General features: G+C 52.4%; 1 protein-coding gene and 1 long non-coding RNA gene across 2 annotated transcripts in view; one reads left to right on the forward strand and one right to left on the reverse strand.

The window, feature by feature from the left end:
* LOC126034699 (uncharacterized) overlaps positions 1-6,630 on the reverse strand; it is a 76,542-nt gene extending 69,912 nt beyond the window's left edge. Inside the window, exon 1 of the long non-coding RNA XR_007504684.1 lies at positions 6,575-6,630. This is a non-coding gene — a long non-coding RNA (uncharacterized LOC126034699). The remainder of the gene's footprint in view (positions 1-6,574) is intronic.
* A 9,065-nt stretch (positions 6,631-15,695) lies between these two features.
* On the forward strand, positions 15,696-17,394 carry LAMTOR4 (late endosomal/lysosomal adaptor, MAPK and MTOR activator 4). Its single transcript, XM_049792539.1, has 4 exons — positions 15,696-15,810; positions 16,062-16,142; positions 16,454-16,571; positions 17,018-17,394. Exons 1-4 carry the CDS (start codon positions 15,808-15,810, stop codon positions 17,113-17,115), a joined length of 300 nt encoding a protein of 99 aa, XP_049648496.1. The 5' UTR covers positions 15,696-15,807; the 3' UTR covers positions 17,116-17,394.
* Positions 17,395-17,575: the final 181 nt, after the last annotated feature.

The following is a 17,575-nucleotide window of genomic DNA, read 5'->3' on the forward strand; positions in this document are numbered from 1 at the left end:
ATCTTTTAGATTTATAATTAACAAATCCCATTCTTCTGGAAGCATAACTGGAGATGGCAAACCTGGCTGCAGGGCTCCCATACTGTCCATCACCACATTCACAGCTCTGAGATCGTGTAACAGTCTCCATTTCCCACTTTTCTTGGGAATGGTAAATATTGATGTATTCCATGGACTAGTAGAAGGGACAACATGTCTCGCTCTCAATTGGTCTTCAACTAACCCTTGTATTTTTAGCAACCTTTCAGAATTTAGCAGCTACTGATCAATCCAAACAGGCTCATCTATTTTCCAGTTAATTTTCAGAATTGGCTACCCCTCAGTGACCACTCCTAAAAAGGATGCGTCACTAACATTGCCTCCATTTGGCTCAATAAATCATGGCCTACGAGGCCAAACAATTCAGTTGGGGTAGTCATGACATACGGACACGTCGTAATGTGTTCACCATCAGAGAACACAAATGTAATCGGTAGCTGACTTACTAAGGTGGCTTGTGTGCCCCCTATCCCAGAAATACCAAAATTTGGCTTGATCGATGGCCACGATGGAGGCCAAATGCATCGTAAAATAATCGTAACATCAGCTCCAGTATTGATTGTCATCAGTTTCTTGACGACAACTCCATTGGGCCCTTCCAATTGCACTACCTTTTCTGCTTTACCTCTTGCTGTGTCCATGGCAAAGTATACCTGCGGCTTCCCTGTGGAGCCGAATCCACCATCTCCACACTGTACTTCACCCGGGTTCGGAACACACGACCTGAATGGAACTAATTGTGCTATTTTGGTACCTTTAGGAATAGAAACAGGAGGGATTACAACATGGATCATAATTTTCACAGTCCCACAATAATCTGCATCAATAAGCCCTGGGAGCACCAGAATTCCTTCTAGAGCTGTTGAAGATTGCCCCATTAAAAATGCACTAAGTCCAAACCCCAATGGTCCCTTTATGTTGACTGCGGTTTCCACATCCACTCCGGAGCTTCCTGCGGTGGCGGATCTGGTGGTTGTGAGGCTGCCTGAGGGCTGGCAGCTCAAGCCCCTTGCATTTGTGTTGCCGCGCGAGGGGCCTTCGCGGTCGGTGCAAAGTTTCCCTTCTTCCTGTATTCTTGGTGGTATGGTTATCTTTCTTACACTTGTTGCAGCACTTACTGTTAACAGTACCTGTACATTTGCTCCTAATGTGTCCACGTTTGCCACAGTTAGAACACTTGACCAAGGGTCTCTTACTGGCCTTGTGTTTCTTAGTCGCTCCTTGGAGAGCTGTGGCAGCATAGGCTACTTTCTGTGAGTCCGCTGATCGATCCATGTATTCTATCATATCAACGACGTCTGCATTTTTCGGCAAATTACACAATGCTTTGTGTGTCTTTTCAGTAGCATTTTCAAAAGCGAGTATTTTGAACATGTTTTCTTTCATGCCCTCGTTCATGTCAGGGTGGTCATAAATTGTATTCTCCTGTTTCACCTGGGTAAAAGCATGGCTGTGCATATTGTCTGGCATGGTAAGAAAAGCTTGATATGCCAAGATCTGTGATAGATGATGAACCTCAGTGACACATTGTAACTGAGTGTTCCCTGATGCGAAGGGTCCAGTACCCATCGGCATCTGCGTGGTTACTCCCCATAGGGGATCTGTTTGTCGTCGTGATGTTGCTTGTTCCCTATCACAGAGCTTCTCCCACTGCTGGAAAAACACTAACATTTGGGCAGGTGTCAAAATCAACTGTGCTAGCTGTTTAATATCTTGAGGTATCAGCGTATCAACAGAAAAAATGAATCGCAGTATTTGGTGAGTTAACACAGATTTGATTCAGTACTGACTCACAGCATTCCTTAATTTCTCAATGACCTTCCAGTCAAACACCTCCCATTTTTTCTGTTCATTTCATGCAATAACTGGGAATGCTTGGAGCATAGTCCCTTCTATAATGGCATCTTTTATTACCCCCCTCCAATATCTCTGCCTTTCTTCTGCAGCAGCTATTACAAGCGGCTATTACAGGCAGCTCCGCGTCTATCACGGGTGCGGTTGGTTTCCCTGTCTCTTTTCTGCATTTTCTTTAACAATTCTAACATTGTCTCTTTTTGTTCTATTATTAGAGTAGCCAAGTCCTTGTTTGCATTATTTGAATCAGGGTATATGCTAGGTATAATTTGTTCATGTTGAACGGTGGTATCTGAGGGCTGGTTTTCTGTAGGCAGATTTTTACTCACTCCCTGATTCTGTAGGGTTTCCTTTAATCGTACGGTTAGGGAGGCTTGGGAACTGTCGGATGGCTGATTAATATCGGCAGTCCCAGGGAGTGGAGCAGAAGTCAAGGGCACAAGAGCAGGCGAACAAGCTCCAAAAAGTCTCTCTCGCTGCATTATGTTTTTCTCCCCGCTTTTCCCTTTCGCTTGCGGTTGGAGAGAGAGAGCAGCAAAAGCAGACGCAGACGCTTTACGATCTGCTTTCATTTTTTACAGAGTTGTCTTAATCAATTTCCATAAAGTTGCAAGATCTTTAACTTCTTTAGACCCGTCACTAATTTCATCCCATAGGGAGGTTCCGATAGCATTCCAGGTACTAAGCTCAAAAGCTGTACCCACTCTAATTGAAAGGTTTCTGTCCTTGCTTCATTAGTTTTTTAGCTGATTTATTGTCGTCAATTACCATATCCCATAATACGTCTCCTAATCTACGCCATTCACTCTCCTTAAATAATAAATCCGGATTCTTAAAGCATCCCTTAACACGACCTAAAGCAACTAATCCCAAAACTTGCTTAACGCAATTTACCCCCCGCTTTTCTAAAAAGCACTGTAATAATTTTAGGGCTACCTCTTGATCCATTGCCAGCTGGCTTCTCGATACTCCTTGGTGCTACCTTGATTAAGGCACCTCGGTTAAAAAGTCTTTGCAGCCTTTTTGCAGTAGCCCTCACTGACGGCAAACTCCTTTTGGACGGTCCAGGCACAAGAGTTAACACACCAACCAAGACGATCAGCGTTCAGTTAATCTTTTGCCCCCCGGTCGCTGCTACCGGTGCTTCTCAGTGTCCGTCGCTCCAATTCCCCTTTCTTCGGTCCCACGTTCGGGCGCCATTTGTTGGAGTGGCGGAGGAATGCACATAAGTCCACCCAATATGAGTGATAGAAGTGATTCAACTTTATTTGCACGGATAGCTCATATTTATACAGTTTGCAATAATTATGCCTACTAGTCCTAATATGATTGGTACATTGCTAATGTTTATTCATTACTAAAACACACCCACTTGTGGTTGGCAGCTACGTGTGTTCAGTAACTTTCTCATGAGAACTTCTTCAAAAGTTACTTGTGAAGTTATGCCAAGGTCACACCGTCCCTGTCTTTCTCCTGATAACGGCGAGACCAGCTGTTGTTTTTCTCCTGATATCAGTAAAGCCAGCTATTTTCAGCCAAGGCCTAGTCTTGTTGCTCAAACTGACATTCTTTCACACAGAACTCTGCTCGCACAACTTTTCCACAGGCCCGTGTCCTTTTTCAGCAAGCCACTTCCCAACACAAAACCACGAAGCCAGGAGGCTCTACGACAGCCCCAAAGAAGAAGAGGCAAAAGGAACAGCCCGTTACAAGATGGTACCGTCAAAACAAAGATCATGGACACAGAAGAGGCTGTTATCAAGACCTAGGAATGTCAAGGTGCAGGGAAGAACTCCCATTCCAGGACAACACTCGGCTAGAGAGCAGAGCTGCCAAAGCAGCCCAGAAGAGTGCCGCAAAAGAGAACCAGTGGGAACCTTCCGACACCGATCCATGCTTTAGACCTCTGAGCACAAGAAAAGCGGCACCCGATTGGCACAGTGCCAATGAGTAAGGGCATTCGAGACCCTAGGGACGGCGCCCGAAGCGCATGCCACGATCCCTGAGCGCAAAGACTGATGATGGCATCGAGACCTGAACAAGGTCAAAGGCACACAAGACACACTACACAAACTACACGCCACCACAGACACAGGCCGGAACTGCCCTGCCCGGCACGCGGTGGTCTCAGGCTGAAAAGCAACCCGCTCCCTTCACCTGCCCACACAGGACGGCTCCTGCCCTCCTACTCTCACTTTAAAACCCATCCAGGCAATTCCCAGTTCTGTCCCTCCCTCCCAGCCTCTCTTCAGCCCACGTCCCTCAACTTAACTTTCAGAGGGCCAAGGGTACGAATCCATACTCCACAAAAATCACATGGGCTAACTGGGACGATCAGGAGGTTGCCAGGTTGCTCTTCATCGCCTGCTGTGAAGACAAAAAAAAACCCCACAAAATCAGAAGAGGCAGTAAGTAACCCATCAGCCAACACCAACTACTTTCCCACCCCCCACACTTAATCACACACACCACAGCGTTATGCTTACCTATTCATTCCCGAGTCAGACCCTACGGCCATCATCACTCACGGTACCTGAGACAGCAAGACACACACAGAATTAGCGTAGCAGTCGTGAGACTCACTAGGCCCATTCTCCTCCTCCCTAATCCACAGGTCACCTTGAACACTCATCCAAATCCAAAGGTGGCCTGCACTGCGCCTGCAAAACACAAAGTAAATGCTTAACCAAACAACCATGTAATATTTGATATTCAACACCAACTCAGCCCACAACCACCTCACCTTCTCAAACTCCTCATTGGCCTGCAGTATGGCTCCTCTAAGGCTGCATGCCCCACGTGCAAAATCCAAAGCAGGAGACGCACGCTGCGAGGCAGCCCGAAACTTCAGCCCACCCGCACAGATTCCCAACTCCCTCTCCTTTACCTTGGCTGCTCAACCACCCCGCTCTGTCATCAAGAGCTTGCCACTTCAAGGCATGCGCACTGCCTGCAAAGACACAAACAAGGGATCATTTCAAATTTGCCAACAATACACCACCTCCAAAGGAACAGTTCCTTTAAGCCAGCAGTCACGACTCACCTTGCCCAAGTCACCTCCGCTACCCATGGCCCGCTTTGCTCCTTGCTTCCTACCTTCAAAATACAAGGAAAAAGAACCCTAGATCAGCTAGTCCTAGTGCCACCAGCCACATCTTCCCTCCGATTCCTCTCACAGACCCACCTTCTTATGCTCCGCTCCCCTCCTTCATTGCACGCAGCTCGTCCCTCTGCATCTGAAAAAATCCCATATTGAACAAGTCACCTGGCTGCAGAGCAAGACCTTCACAATTCCAGAGGTCTTGATTCCATCTACAACAAGCATCTGGAGTGCAACTACAGCCTGCCATATGAGAAAAAGAAAAAATAGGAAAAGGCCAAAACTTTAAGCCCTTCCCATGCAAGACCTGAGACCTTAGAGACTCAAAACTGCTTCATTACCCCTCAACAGCCCATGCCACACAGCTCCAATCACCTCTCTAAAACACTATCAATGTGGCCATCCACAAAGCCCACTGACAGCTACACAATCTCAGATGACTTTACAACCCTTGCCTAAACCATCAAGGCAAATCAACATTTCACCCGTAGACTCCTATTGCTGTTCCACCTACCCCTGACTCTAGATCCCCGGGCAGAGCAGCTCCAAACCAAACGCACCCACATGCACAACACTCACAACGCAAAACATACCAACAACTTTATTCAAAGAGAGAGAGAAAACTCTCAGCAAGAATGACTCCCAGATGGGCATTGCCACCCGGCAAGATGACCTACAGCATCCAAGACCACGAAGCCAGGAGGCTCTACGACAGCCCCAAAGAAGAAGAGGCAAAAGGAACAGCCCGTTACAAGATGGTACCGTCAAAACCAAGATCACGGACACACAAGAAGCCTGTCATCAAGACGTAGGAACGTCAAGAGGCAGGGAAGAACTCCCAGTCCAAGACAACACACGGCTAGAGAGCAGAGCTGCCAAAGCAGCCCACAAGAGCGCCGCAAAAGAGAACCAGCGGGAACCTTCCGACGCCGAACCACACTTTAGACCTCCGAGCGCAAGAGAAGCGGCACCCGATTGGCACAGTGCTGATGAGCAAGGGCCTTCGAGACCCTAGGGACTGCTGCCAAAGCACACGCCATGCTCCCTGAGCACAAAGACTGATGATGGCGTCAAGACCCGAACAAGGTCGAAGGCATGCTAGAGAGACTACACAAACTACACGCCACCACAGACACAGGCCGGAACTGCCCTGCCCAGCACACGCTGGTCTCGGGCTGAAAAGCAACCCGCTCCCTTCGCCTGCCCAAACAGGACAGCTCCTGCCCTCCTACTCACTTTAAAACCCCTCCTGGCAATTCACAGCTCTGTCCATCCCTCCCTGCCACTCCCCAGCCCGGGTCCCTCAACTTAACTTTCACAGGGCCAAGGGTACGAATCCAGCCTACGCAAAAATCACATGGGCTAACTGGAACGATCTGGCAGTCGCCAGGTTCCTCTTCATCATCTGCACTGAAGACAAAAAAAAAACAAACCAAAATCAGAAGAGGCAGTAAGCCAGCCATCAGCCAACGCCAACACCAACTACTTACCCGCCCCCCACACTTAATCACACACAACACAGCATTATGCTTACGTATTCGTTCCAGAGTCAGACCCTGCAGCCATCATCACTCATGGTACCTGAGACAGCAAGACACACAAAATTAGCATAGCAGTCGTGAGACTCACTAGGCCCATTCTCCTCCTCCCTAACCCACAGCTCACCTTGAACACTCATCCAAATCCAAAGGTGGCCCGCACTGCACCTGCAAAACAAAAACTAAAGCTTAACCAAGTGACCACCAAATACTTTGATATTCAACACCAACTCAGCCCACAACCACCTCACCCTCTCAAACTCCTCATTGGCCTGCGGCATGGCTCCTCTGAGGCTGCATACCCCACGTGCAAAAAAACAAAGCGGGAGACGCATGCTGAGAGTCCGCCCGAAACCTCAGCCCACCCGCACGGATTCCCAACTCCCTCTCCTTTACCTTGGCCGCTCAACTACCCTGCTCTGTCATCAAGAGCTTGCCACGTCAAAGCATGCGCACTGCCTGCAAAGACAAACAAGGGATGATTCCAACTTTGCCAACAATGCAACACCTCCAAAGGAACAGTTCCTTTAATCCAGTAGTCAGAGCTCACCTTGCGCGAGGCACCTACAGCACTGATGGCCCGCTTTACTCCTTGCTTCGCACCTTCAAAATAAGAGGAAAAAAAACACCTATCAGCTAGTCATAGAGCGACCGGCTGCATCTTCCCTCTGACTCCACACACGGACCCACCTCCTTACGGTGCTCCGCTCCCCAAGTCCGTTGCTCTGGGGCACGCATCTCGTCTCTCCGCATCTGAATAAAGCCCCGTATTGAACCAATTGGCCTGGATGCAGAGCAAGAGCTTAACAACTCCAGAGATCTTGATTCCATCGAAGAATACAAGAACTCCAGCTACAACCAGCCATTTTAAAAAAAAAAAACCAACCATAACAAACAAAAAACCCAGGGCCAAACTTTAAGCCCATCACATGCAAGGCTCAACAGCTTAGAGACTCAAATCCACTTCACCACCCCTCAACAGCCTCTGCCACAAGCCTACAATCATTTCTGTAAAAAAATCTCCACGTTGCTGTCCACACAGCCCACCAATGCTTACTCCATCCCAGATGACAGTACAACGCTCACCTAAACGGTCTAGGCACATCAACCTTTCACCCTCAGACTCTTATCGCTGTGCCCCCTACCCCTGACTCTACAGCCCCGGGCAGAGCAGCTCCAAGCCAAACACACCTGTGCACGGACCAGCGCAACACAGAACACTACAGAGAAGGCGATTCAGAGAGAAAAACTCTTGGCAAGAACGACTCCTGGATGGGAGGTGCCATCTGGCAAGATGACCTCCAGCGTCCAAAACACTGAGGCAAGGAGGCTGTACAGCACACCCCGAAGAGTCCAACATAACAGCCTGTTAGAAGATGGTACTGTCAAAACCAAGACCATGGATGCACCAGAAGCTTGTCATCAAGACCTAGGAACATCAAGAGGCAGGGAAGAACTCCCAGTCTGAGAAAACGGATGACTAGAGAGCAGAGCTGCCAAAGCAGCCCGAAAGAACGACGCAAAAAGAACCAACTGGAATCTGCCGAGACCAATCCATGCTTTAGAGCTCCGAACGCAAGAAAAGAAAGACCTGTTTGGCACCGTGCCGATGAGCAAGAGCATTCAAAACCCTAGGGAGGGTGCCTAAAGCGCATGCCGCACTCCTCCGGCACAAAGCGCAATGTGGACATCGAGACCTGAGGAAGGTCTAAGGCACAGAAGACAGACTACACAAACTGCACACCACCACGGACACAGGCTGGAACTGGCCTGCCTGGGACACATTAGTCTCATGCTGAAAGGCAACCTGCTCCCTTCATCAATCACCGGCACAAAGGTGACTGCTCTGGGACAGCCCTCTATCCTGCACTAGCTTTAAAACTCCTCCCTGCAATTCCCAGCTTTGTCCCTCCCTCCCAGCCTCTCCCCAGCCCGGGTCCCTCAACTTAGCTTTCAGAAGGCCAAGGGTCCCAATCCGTCCTCCACAAAACCACACAGGCTAACTGGGATGTTCCTCAAGGGGACACATTGCTCTTCAACATCTGCAATGAAAAAAAACAAACAACAAATCATAACAGGGAGTAAGCATCCCGCTGGCCAACGCCAACTACTTCCCCAACTCCCCCCTCCTCACGAGTGCCACCGTGTTCACTTCCCCACTCATTCCAGGGTCAGACCCTGCAGCCGTCGTCACTCCTGGTACCTAAGGTACCAAGAAACAGCAAGTTAGCATGGCGCTCATGAGAATTCATCAGCCCCACGCTCCTCCTCACTAATCCACAGCTCACCTCAAACGCTCATCCAATTCAAAGATAGCCCACACAGCACCTCCACAACAGAAGGTAAACGCTGAACCGAGCAGCCACATAATACTTGACTATTCAACACCGACCCGGCCGACGACCGCCTCACCTCCTCGGACCGGCATGCAGCTTTGCAGGAGACCTTATAGCAGACTTCACGGTACATAAAGGGTGCCTATAAGAAACCTGCAGAGGGACTTTTTACGAGGGTGTACAGCCATAGGACAAGGCGGTAACGACTTTAGTCCTAAGGAGGGTACATTTAGTTTAGGCATTAGGAAGACGTTTCTCACTAGGGGTGGCCAGGCACTGGAACGCGTTGCCCAGAGAACCTGTGGATGCTCCCTCCCTGGAAGCATTCAAGGCCAGGTCAGATGGGGCTTTCAGCAACATGGTCTCGCAGAAGGTGTCCCTGGGGGTCTTGGAACTAGAGGATCTTTATGGTGCCTTCCAACCCAAACCATTCTACGATTCTATGACATTCAAATCCAACTGCAAAACTCATCTGAGAGGGGCTGGTGAACCCTCCTCCCTTTCCCCAGCAGTCCCAAAACTTTAGAAACCCCTTTTCTTCTCCTCAACTGTCAGGAAAGGAACCCCCACTGCTTCCTGACACCTCCTGCCCTCGGTTTGCACCCCTGAACCCCCTTCAGTGGCTACTCCTCAAGAGCCACTCTTCTGAGCCACATCCCAAATTCTGGGGGCACCCCCTAACCTACAGCTTCCCAGAGACTCTGAGCTCTGCTACATGCCCACAAAGTAAAGTCAAGTCCCAAGCCTTGTAATCTACAAGGGGCCTGCCACCAGCTGCAAAGATTCTAGGGACAACATGGCATTCTGTGGGCAATGAGGAAAGGCATCCCAAACCCTGAAGGGCACTGTGCCTCACGGCCCTTCTGCTTTCTTCAGAAATACTAAAACTCCATATACAAATGCATACAAGACGCTCACCCTAACCCCTGCTAAACAATGTCTTCATTGGTCCCATTAAGAGAGATATCATCAACTTATACAGCATACAGCAGAACTCGTGAAAAAAACAAGGTTCCTTTTTCAATAAAGTTGGGAATTCCAAGAAAACACATTGCATGAAGAATTAAAAAAAAAAAAAAAAAAAAAAAAAACAAAAGATGCATACTATTAAACCATCTTTCTACCCCTGAACACTCAAAACAAAATTACTGACCTGAAAAAAAGAAAGGGAAAAAAAAAAAAAGCAGCTGCATACAAGTGTTACTTTCTACCACACATGCTGCTGAACCTTGACTGGTCCTGAAGCTCTTACCTCAGGCAGACACCTCTTCCCAAAGGGCTGAGCCAGCTCAAAAGCTGCAAAACACTCAAGGAAGAGCTGAGCACCAACACCAGAGAAACCCAAGAACACAATGAGCTCCCTCAGCAGAGGCTGTGGCTCAAATACCCCCGAGCCACCACCCACCACCCTTAGCACGATCACCTGGGAAAGGGGAAGGGCAAACCACCAGAAGTTATAAAGTCAGCTGGAGGAGCAGCAGGAGCATTCTCGTGTGCCTTGAATTTACAGTGAGCAAAGCACTGAACAAAGCAAGCACGCCTTACTGGAAATAATGATACCTGCTCTTGTACTACAGCTACATTTATTGCAACAGCGATGTGACTGGGCAGGGAATAAAACTTATTTTTTCTGGGGCGTAGACAGAAAAAGATAGATGTCCCACTAAGCTATGTAAGAAACTAATTCATTAAATGCAGTAACCATACTATTATCAAAATTGATGTGCTTTAGTTTTCTGTAAAAAAAACCAAAACACTATGGGGTTACACTTCATTTCTAGCAAGACCACGCATACCACCTAACTTCTATCAGAACTACCTTCTGGATAGGACTGAATGACAAAGCAGAATTGGATCCCTTAAGAATCCCTTCTCAAAAATATCTCCGTTTGCAAAGTAAATTATTTACGGTAAATGACCAATGATTCAGAGTGACCTTAGTCTCTCCAACTGACTCCCTTAAGAGAACTAGATGAGTCCCAAAGGACAGAAAACACACAAAAAAACATTGAAATACAAGAAATGTATCGGAAACTGTATGAAGCAGCCTAATTAACATCTAAGTAGCTAGAACAAAAACAAATTGCAAAACACAACAAAAAACACCACTGGAGATGTATCGATAAAAATAGATGAGGGCTATCGCCTCCTCTGAAAAACCCAAGAGGAGATCTAAGCTGACAATAGACATCTTTGGGGTACCAGATACCAAATGGAAACACATTATAAGATGGAAAACAGAAAGACTGCTCTGGAGCACAAATATGGCTTTGGAAAAGGTGCTGACGGAGCAAGAGGCATCATCACAGTGATTAGAGAGGTTCTGAAGGGCCCAGAGAGACCAGAGAAGTCTTGGGGTGCAGTGAGCTCCAAAGGGAATTGAACAAAGAACAGATGTCCTCAGGTGACCAGGGATCAAATGGAGGCGCACCAAACAGAGGAGAGGACAGAAGGACTGACCGGGGTGACAGATGAGGACTCAGGAGGGGTTCTGAGGGGCAAAGAGGGGTGCAAAGTGCCCTCCCAATCGAAAACAGGCTCTAGGGCATAGGGAATGTCTCGCAAGAGCTCAGCAAAGGGAGCAGAGGAGTCTAGAGGGGGCCTGAGAGACCAAAGCAGCCTCAGAGACAACAGTAAGGAACTCTGAAGGGGATTTCAACACAGCACAGACATAGTCAGGGGGGCATGGCTGAACAAAGGCATCCTAAATGGCAAAGAGGAAGATAAGAGCGCTCTGAAGAGCACAAAAAAAAATAAAATGGAAAGGGAGCTAAAGTGCTACAAGATTGCTGAGGAGTACAAGAAAGGGCTCGGAAAACATTGCTATAGAGAGTGGAGGAATTAGGAGGGGGGCAGGGTAAGAAAAGAAGGCTTGGAGACAAGACACAGCAAGGGCCTCGGAGTCTCAGGAGGGCATCTAGGCAAACTAGAGAAGACTGAGTGAGAGAGGAACCAAATGGAGACACCTTCAATGGCAGAGAGAAAGATAAAGGAGTGCTGCGTAGCAAAGAAAGAAGGGTGGCTCCTGTGGAACAAGAGAGATAGAAAGGGAGATCAAGTGCTACAAGGTGCTGTGGAGATTGAGGAAGGTCTCGGGAGGCATTGTGCCTGTGAGGAGAGGGGTGTTGAGGGGGACTGATGGAAAAAAGAAGGCTTGGTGATGACAAGGAGGAACTCAGATGGTCATCTGAGAGGAGAACCGATGGTCTTGGGTGGAAATCCTAGGTAGCGTAGAGTAACAAATGCATGTTCTGTGGCTCAAATATGGCCCCACCTAAAGTGCTACAAGATGGTTGTGGAGAACAAGGAAGGTCTTGGGAGGCATTGTGACTGGGAGAAGAAATGTCCTGAGGGAGCCAGAGAGACACAAAAAGGAGTGGGGACACAACAGTTAAATCCAGACGGGATCTGAACCAAGTAAACATGTCATCAGAGGGTCAGGGAACAAATAGAGGCACAGGTAGAAGGAAGAGGGGACAGTGTGGCTGGGCTGGGTCACAGATACAGACTGGGGAAGTCCTCTGAGGGAACAAGAGGGACGTGAAGCGCGCTACAAAGCTAAAAGTGTGCTAAGGGCAACCTCAAAGGCATCGATAGGCATCATGACACCATTAGAGGGGTCCCAATTCAGCCAAAGATACCAAAGAAGGCTCAGGGAGGCATTGTGACAGTAGCGGAGGGGTTCTGAGATAGACACACAAAAGAAGGCTCTAGGACATGATGAAGTGGTCCAGAGGGGATTTGAACAGACTACAGATGTCCTTAGGGGACCAGGGACTGAAGAGATGGCTGTGGGACACAAGGATGGCCTCAGGAGGCATGACAATGGGAGAAGGAGGGTGCTGAGAGAGAGACAGAAGGCAGCTCTGGGACACAATGCAAAACTCAGGAAGGTGTCCTGTTGCAGAGGATCCACAGGGGACATCACACACAGACCAATGTGATCAAGTGAAGCCCATTTACTTCAACTTTTAGCACAGTTATATACCTTATGCGCTTGTGCACATGCCTTATACAATAGTCTAATGGGTACAATACCCCGGTTCACGCGACGCTATCTTATCCTCTATTGGCTGTGCAAGCTTCTTCACGAGGTGTCCAGCAGTTACTTATCTCATTCTTTGGCATCCAGAGACATGTTTGTCAGGCTCTTCTTATCTTCCTTTTTCCCAGCGTACAAGGTCACAGCGTCCTTGTCTGCCTCAGCACTTTGTAAACTTATGCTTCGTTCCCAGCTAAAGGCTGGATTGCTCACATGCCCTCGCCCAGCCAAGAAATCCTCAACAGCGTCCCAGCCACGTACAGATGTCCTGAGGGGATGAGGGACTGAATGGAGACATCTGAGATGGCAGTGAATAAGGTAAGAGAGCTCTGGGGTACAGAGAAAGCCTGAGGAAAGGCTCTGTCTGAATAAGAGAGATACAAAGAGGGCTGCAGAGCTCGAAGGGTGCCACAGGGCACGAGGACAGTCTCAGGAGGCATCATGACAGGAACAAGAGGGCTCTGGGGATGGGGGAAATGTGGACGTAGAGACAAAGGATTTCTGACACACTGAGGTACTCAGGAAGGGATCTGAACAGAGTACAGATGTCCTCAGGGGACTGGGGACCGAACAGAGGCATCTGACATGGCGGAGGGGAAGGTAACAGTGCTCTGGTGCACAATGAAAGCCTGAGGAAGAGTTGTCTCTGAATAAAAAAGATACAATGCCTACTGCAGGACTAAAGGATGGTCATGGAATGCAAGAACACTCACGGGAAGCATGGTGACAGAAACAGAGGGGTGCTGGGGTGGCCAGAGACACAGAAGAGAGTTCGAGGACACAAAGGTACTCAGGAGGGGATTTGAATAGAGTACAGATGTCATGAGGGAGACATTGACCCACTGGAGTCAAGCAAGATGGAGGAGAGGATAAAAAGACTGCTCTGAGGAAGAGACGATGTTCTGACAAACTGAGAGGGGTACAAATGATCCTCCAGAGATAAAAGCGTGCCGAGGAGACCCTATAATGCCTCAGGATGAATTGAGAGAAAAGAAAAAAACTAAGAAACTTACAAAGCGAAAGGGCATGTGACAAACACAAAAGAATTTTAAAAAAAGGATAGAGAGCTTGATAGAAGTAGACATAGAAGGAAAAAATTAAAAAGCTGCGAGGTCCAAGACAGACATGAGATGGGGCACAGAGTCAGTGTGGGGGGACATGGGATCAGGGTGGGGGACACAGGATGGGACATGGGGTCAGTGGGACACGGGATGGGACACAGGGTCAGTGCAGGGGACACAGGGTCAGTGCGGGGGACACGGGATGTGACACGGGGTCAGGATGGGGGACATGGGATGGGACATGGGGTCAGGGTGGGGGACACGGGATGGGACACGGGGTCAGTGCAGGGACACAGAGTCAGGGTGGGGGACACAGGATGGGACGCGGGGTCAGGGTGGTGGACACAGAGTCAGGGTGGGGGACATGGGATGGGACATGGGGTCAGGGTGGGGGACACGGGATGGGACACGAGGTCAGTGTGGGGGACACGGAGTAAGGGTGGGGGACATGGGATGGGACAAGGGGTCAGGGTGGGGGACACAGGATGGGACACGGGGTCAGTGCGGGGGACACAGAGTCAGGGTGGGGGACACGGGATATGACACGGGGTCAGCATGGGGGACATGGGATGAGACACGGGGTCAGCACGGGGGACATGGGATGGGACATGGGGTCAGTGCAGGGGACACAGGATGGGACACAGGGTCACTGCAGGGGACACGGGATGTGACACAGGGTCAGCGTGGGGGACACAGGATGAGACATGAGGTCAGCACGGGGGACATGGGATAGGACATGGGGTCAGGGTGGGGGACACAGGATGGGAGACGGGGTCAGTGTGGGGGACACGGAGTCAGGGTGGGGGACACAGGATGGGACATGGGGTCAGGGGGACACGGGATGTGACACGGGGTCAGTGTGGGGGACACAGGATGAGACACGGCATCAGCACGGGGGACACGGGATGGGAGACGGGGTCAGGGTGGGGGACACGGAGTCAGGGTGGGGGACATGGGGTCAGGGTGGAGGACGCGGGATGGGACACGGGGTCAGCGTGGGGGACATGGAGTCAGGGTGGGGGACATGGGATGGGACATGGGGTCAGGGTGGGGGACACGGAGCCAGGGTGGGGGACACGGTATGGGACACTGGGTCAGGGTGGGGGACACGGAGTAAGGGTGGGGGACACGGGATGGGACATGGGGTCAGTGTAGGGGACACGGAGTCAGGTTGGGGGACATGGGATCGGACATGGGGTCAGTGTAGGGGACATGGAGTCAGGGTGGGGGACACGGGATGTGACACGGGGTCAGCGTGGGGGACACGGAGTCAGGTTAGGGGACATGGGATGGGACACGGGGTCAGTGTGGGGGACACGGGATGCGCTGTGGGGCCGCTCAAAGGCCGGGGTCTGCGTGTCCCCCCCCGTGCTCCTGCGGACCCCGCGTCCTCCGTGGCGCTGCCCGAGGGGACACCGTCACGGGGGCGCGCGCGGCACCCCGCCGGCGGCGCAGGCGGCCCCGGCGCTGGTGACGCTCCGCCCTCCCCCGGGACGCGGGCCCCGCCCCGCCGCGGCGGGACCAATAGAAGCGGCGGGACCCCCAAGGAGGGCAGGGTCTGTAGATGGGAGGGGACCCGTCGTCTCTCGCGGCAGCCAGCTCCCTCTATGCAAATACAAGCCTGACTATTTGCCCGCCGGGAAGCGCTCGGGCCGCGCCCTCTCTCACCACGTGCTTTCCCAGCCTGCTCCCACTGGCGGGCGAGCCGACCGGGGCGGGACCCGCGACGCGCGCCGAGGGAAGCGGGGCGGGCCGATGACAGGCGGAACCCTGCGCCAATGGGACGGTGGGGCGGGGCGCGGCGGTCACCTGACCGGGACGGCGCCGGAGCGGCGCCATGGTGAGTGCTGCGGCGGCGCCGGGAGAAAGCGGGAGGGAGGAACCGGGACCGTGGGGCGGGACTGGGAGCGTCGGGATGAGGGGCACTGGTGGGAGCTGGGATGGCGGGGGGGTGCTTTGAGGCACCGGGGGCACTGGGGCATGGGGCTGGGGGGAGCTGGGGTTAGGGGCGCGCTGAGGCGGGAGGAGAACCGGGGAGGCCCTGTGCCGTGCGGGCTGACGGACACCACCCCCCCCCCCCGCTGCCCCCAGACTACGGCGCTGACCCAGGGGCTGGAGCGCATCCCGGACCAGCTGGGCTACCTGGTCATCAGCGATGGGGCCGTGCTGGCGGTGAGGGCGGCGGCACCCGCTCCCAGAGGCCTGGGGCGGGGTCGTGGGGCAGGGCGGGGGGAGCGGGGGGGGACGACACCCGGACACTTGGGTCCCTGCGGAGCGGGAGGGGGGTGCAGAGGGGACACAGAGGTACGCGGAGGCACCTGGGTGCCGGGACGATGGGCGGGGCGGACAGACACCCGGGTCCTGCGGGGGTGGAAGGCGTACCCGGGTATGTGGGAGGGGGTGGTGTACCCGCGTATCTGGGCGCAGGGGTGGGCTCAGACGCCCGGGTCCCACTGACACTATTCCCCTGCCCCGCTCCCCAGTCATCAGGTGACCTAGAGAACGATGAACAGACGGCCGCCATCCTCTCGGAGCTGGTGGCCACGGCCTGTGGGCTGCGGCTCCAGCGCGGCCATGACCCCCCCTTTAAGCGCCTCTCTGGTGAGTGTGGGCTGTCCCTGGGGTAGCCCTGACCCCCACACCACCCCCAGGGTCAAGACAGTGCCCCCCAAACTGTCCCCAGGGTGGTGCTGATGGCCCTGCCGTTCCCCGGGTGGCCATGACTGCCAAGGGGGATAGCGGTGGTGCTGCTGTCCCCCGTGTTGTGGGGGTGACCCCAAGTTATCCCTCCAGTAGTGGTGGTCCCACTGCCCCTAGGGTGGCCGTGACCCTCATACTGTCCTTGTGCTGGTGGCCCCACTGTGCCCAGAACAGCCCCGACCACTGTGCTGTCCCTGTGGTGGTGCCCCTGCCGTCCCAGGTGCTCTCCCCAGGGTGTCAGTGGCCCTGTGCTTGTCCTGTCCCCGGGGTGGCAGTGCCCCCAGTGCGCTTGGGGTGCTGGTGGTGGCCCTGGTGGCCCAGCCCCTGTGCTTACCCTGTCCCCGCAGTAGTGTTCGGGGAACACTCCCTCCTCGTCACTGTCTCTGGACAGAAGCTCTTCGTGGTGAAGCGGCAGAACCACGTCCAGGAGCCCGTTGCCGTCTGAGACGCACCTCCGCTGTCGCCAAGGTGGGGGACAGTCCCCCTCATCCCCCCTGTCCGCAGGGCCTCAGGGCAGCGGAGGACCTGCTCCCCTGTCCCTGCTGGCCCCAGGGCCCTGCAGCGACACCCAGTCACGTCCCTGCCACCTTGAAGGCCTTGGGGACTGGTCCTCCGTGTCCATGCAGTCCCCAAGGCCACGTGGTGTTCCCCATGTGCCTCGGGTCCCCGCAGCATCACCCCCCGCACACTGTCCCTCTATTGAGGTAATAAATTATGTCCTGGACCCCCCCATCTGGCTTCTTTGCGGGGCGATACAGGTCCACTCAGGACAGGGCACAGGGTGAGATGGGGCGCTCGTAGGAGAGGGGCACACAGAGCCCTTCGGGGGCCTCCTGCTCCCCCCACTCCCACACCCTGCAACACCCCAAGTCACCCCAGCATCCCCCAGTGACAGACTTGTCTCC

The sequence above is a fragment of the Accipiter gentilis genome, chromosome 35 (assembly GCF_929443795.1).
Source record: "Accipiter gentilis chromosome 35, bAccGen1.1, whole genome shotgun sequence".
Classification (NCBI taxonomy): domain Eukaryota; kingdom Metazoa; phylum Chordata; class Aves; order Accipitriformes; family Accipitridae; genus Astur; species Astur gentilis.

What these genes read in the sequence shown, in the direction of transcription:
- LAMTOR4 (XM_049792539.1), top strand. An exon ending in GCGATGGGGCCGTGCTGGCG is followed by an intron (nt 16,143 to 16,453) that starts GTGAGGGCGGCG and finishes CCCGCTCCCCAG; the next exon opens with TCATCAGGTGACCTAGAGAA. An exon ending in CCCCTTTAAGCGCCTCTCTG is followed by an intron (nt 16,572 to 17,017) that starts GTGAGTGTGGGC and finishes CTGTCCCCGCAG; the next exon opens with TAGTGTTCGGGGAACACTCC.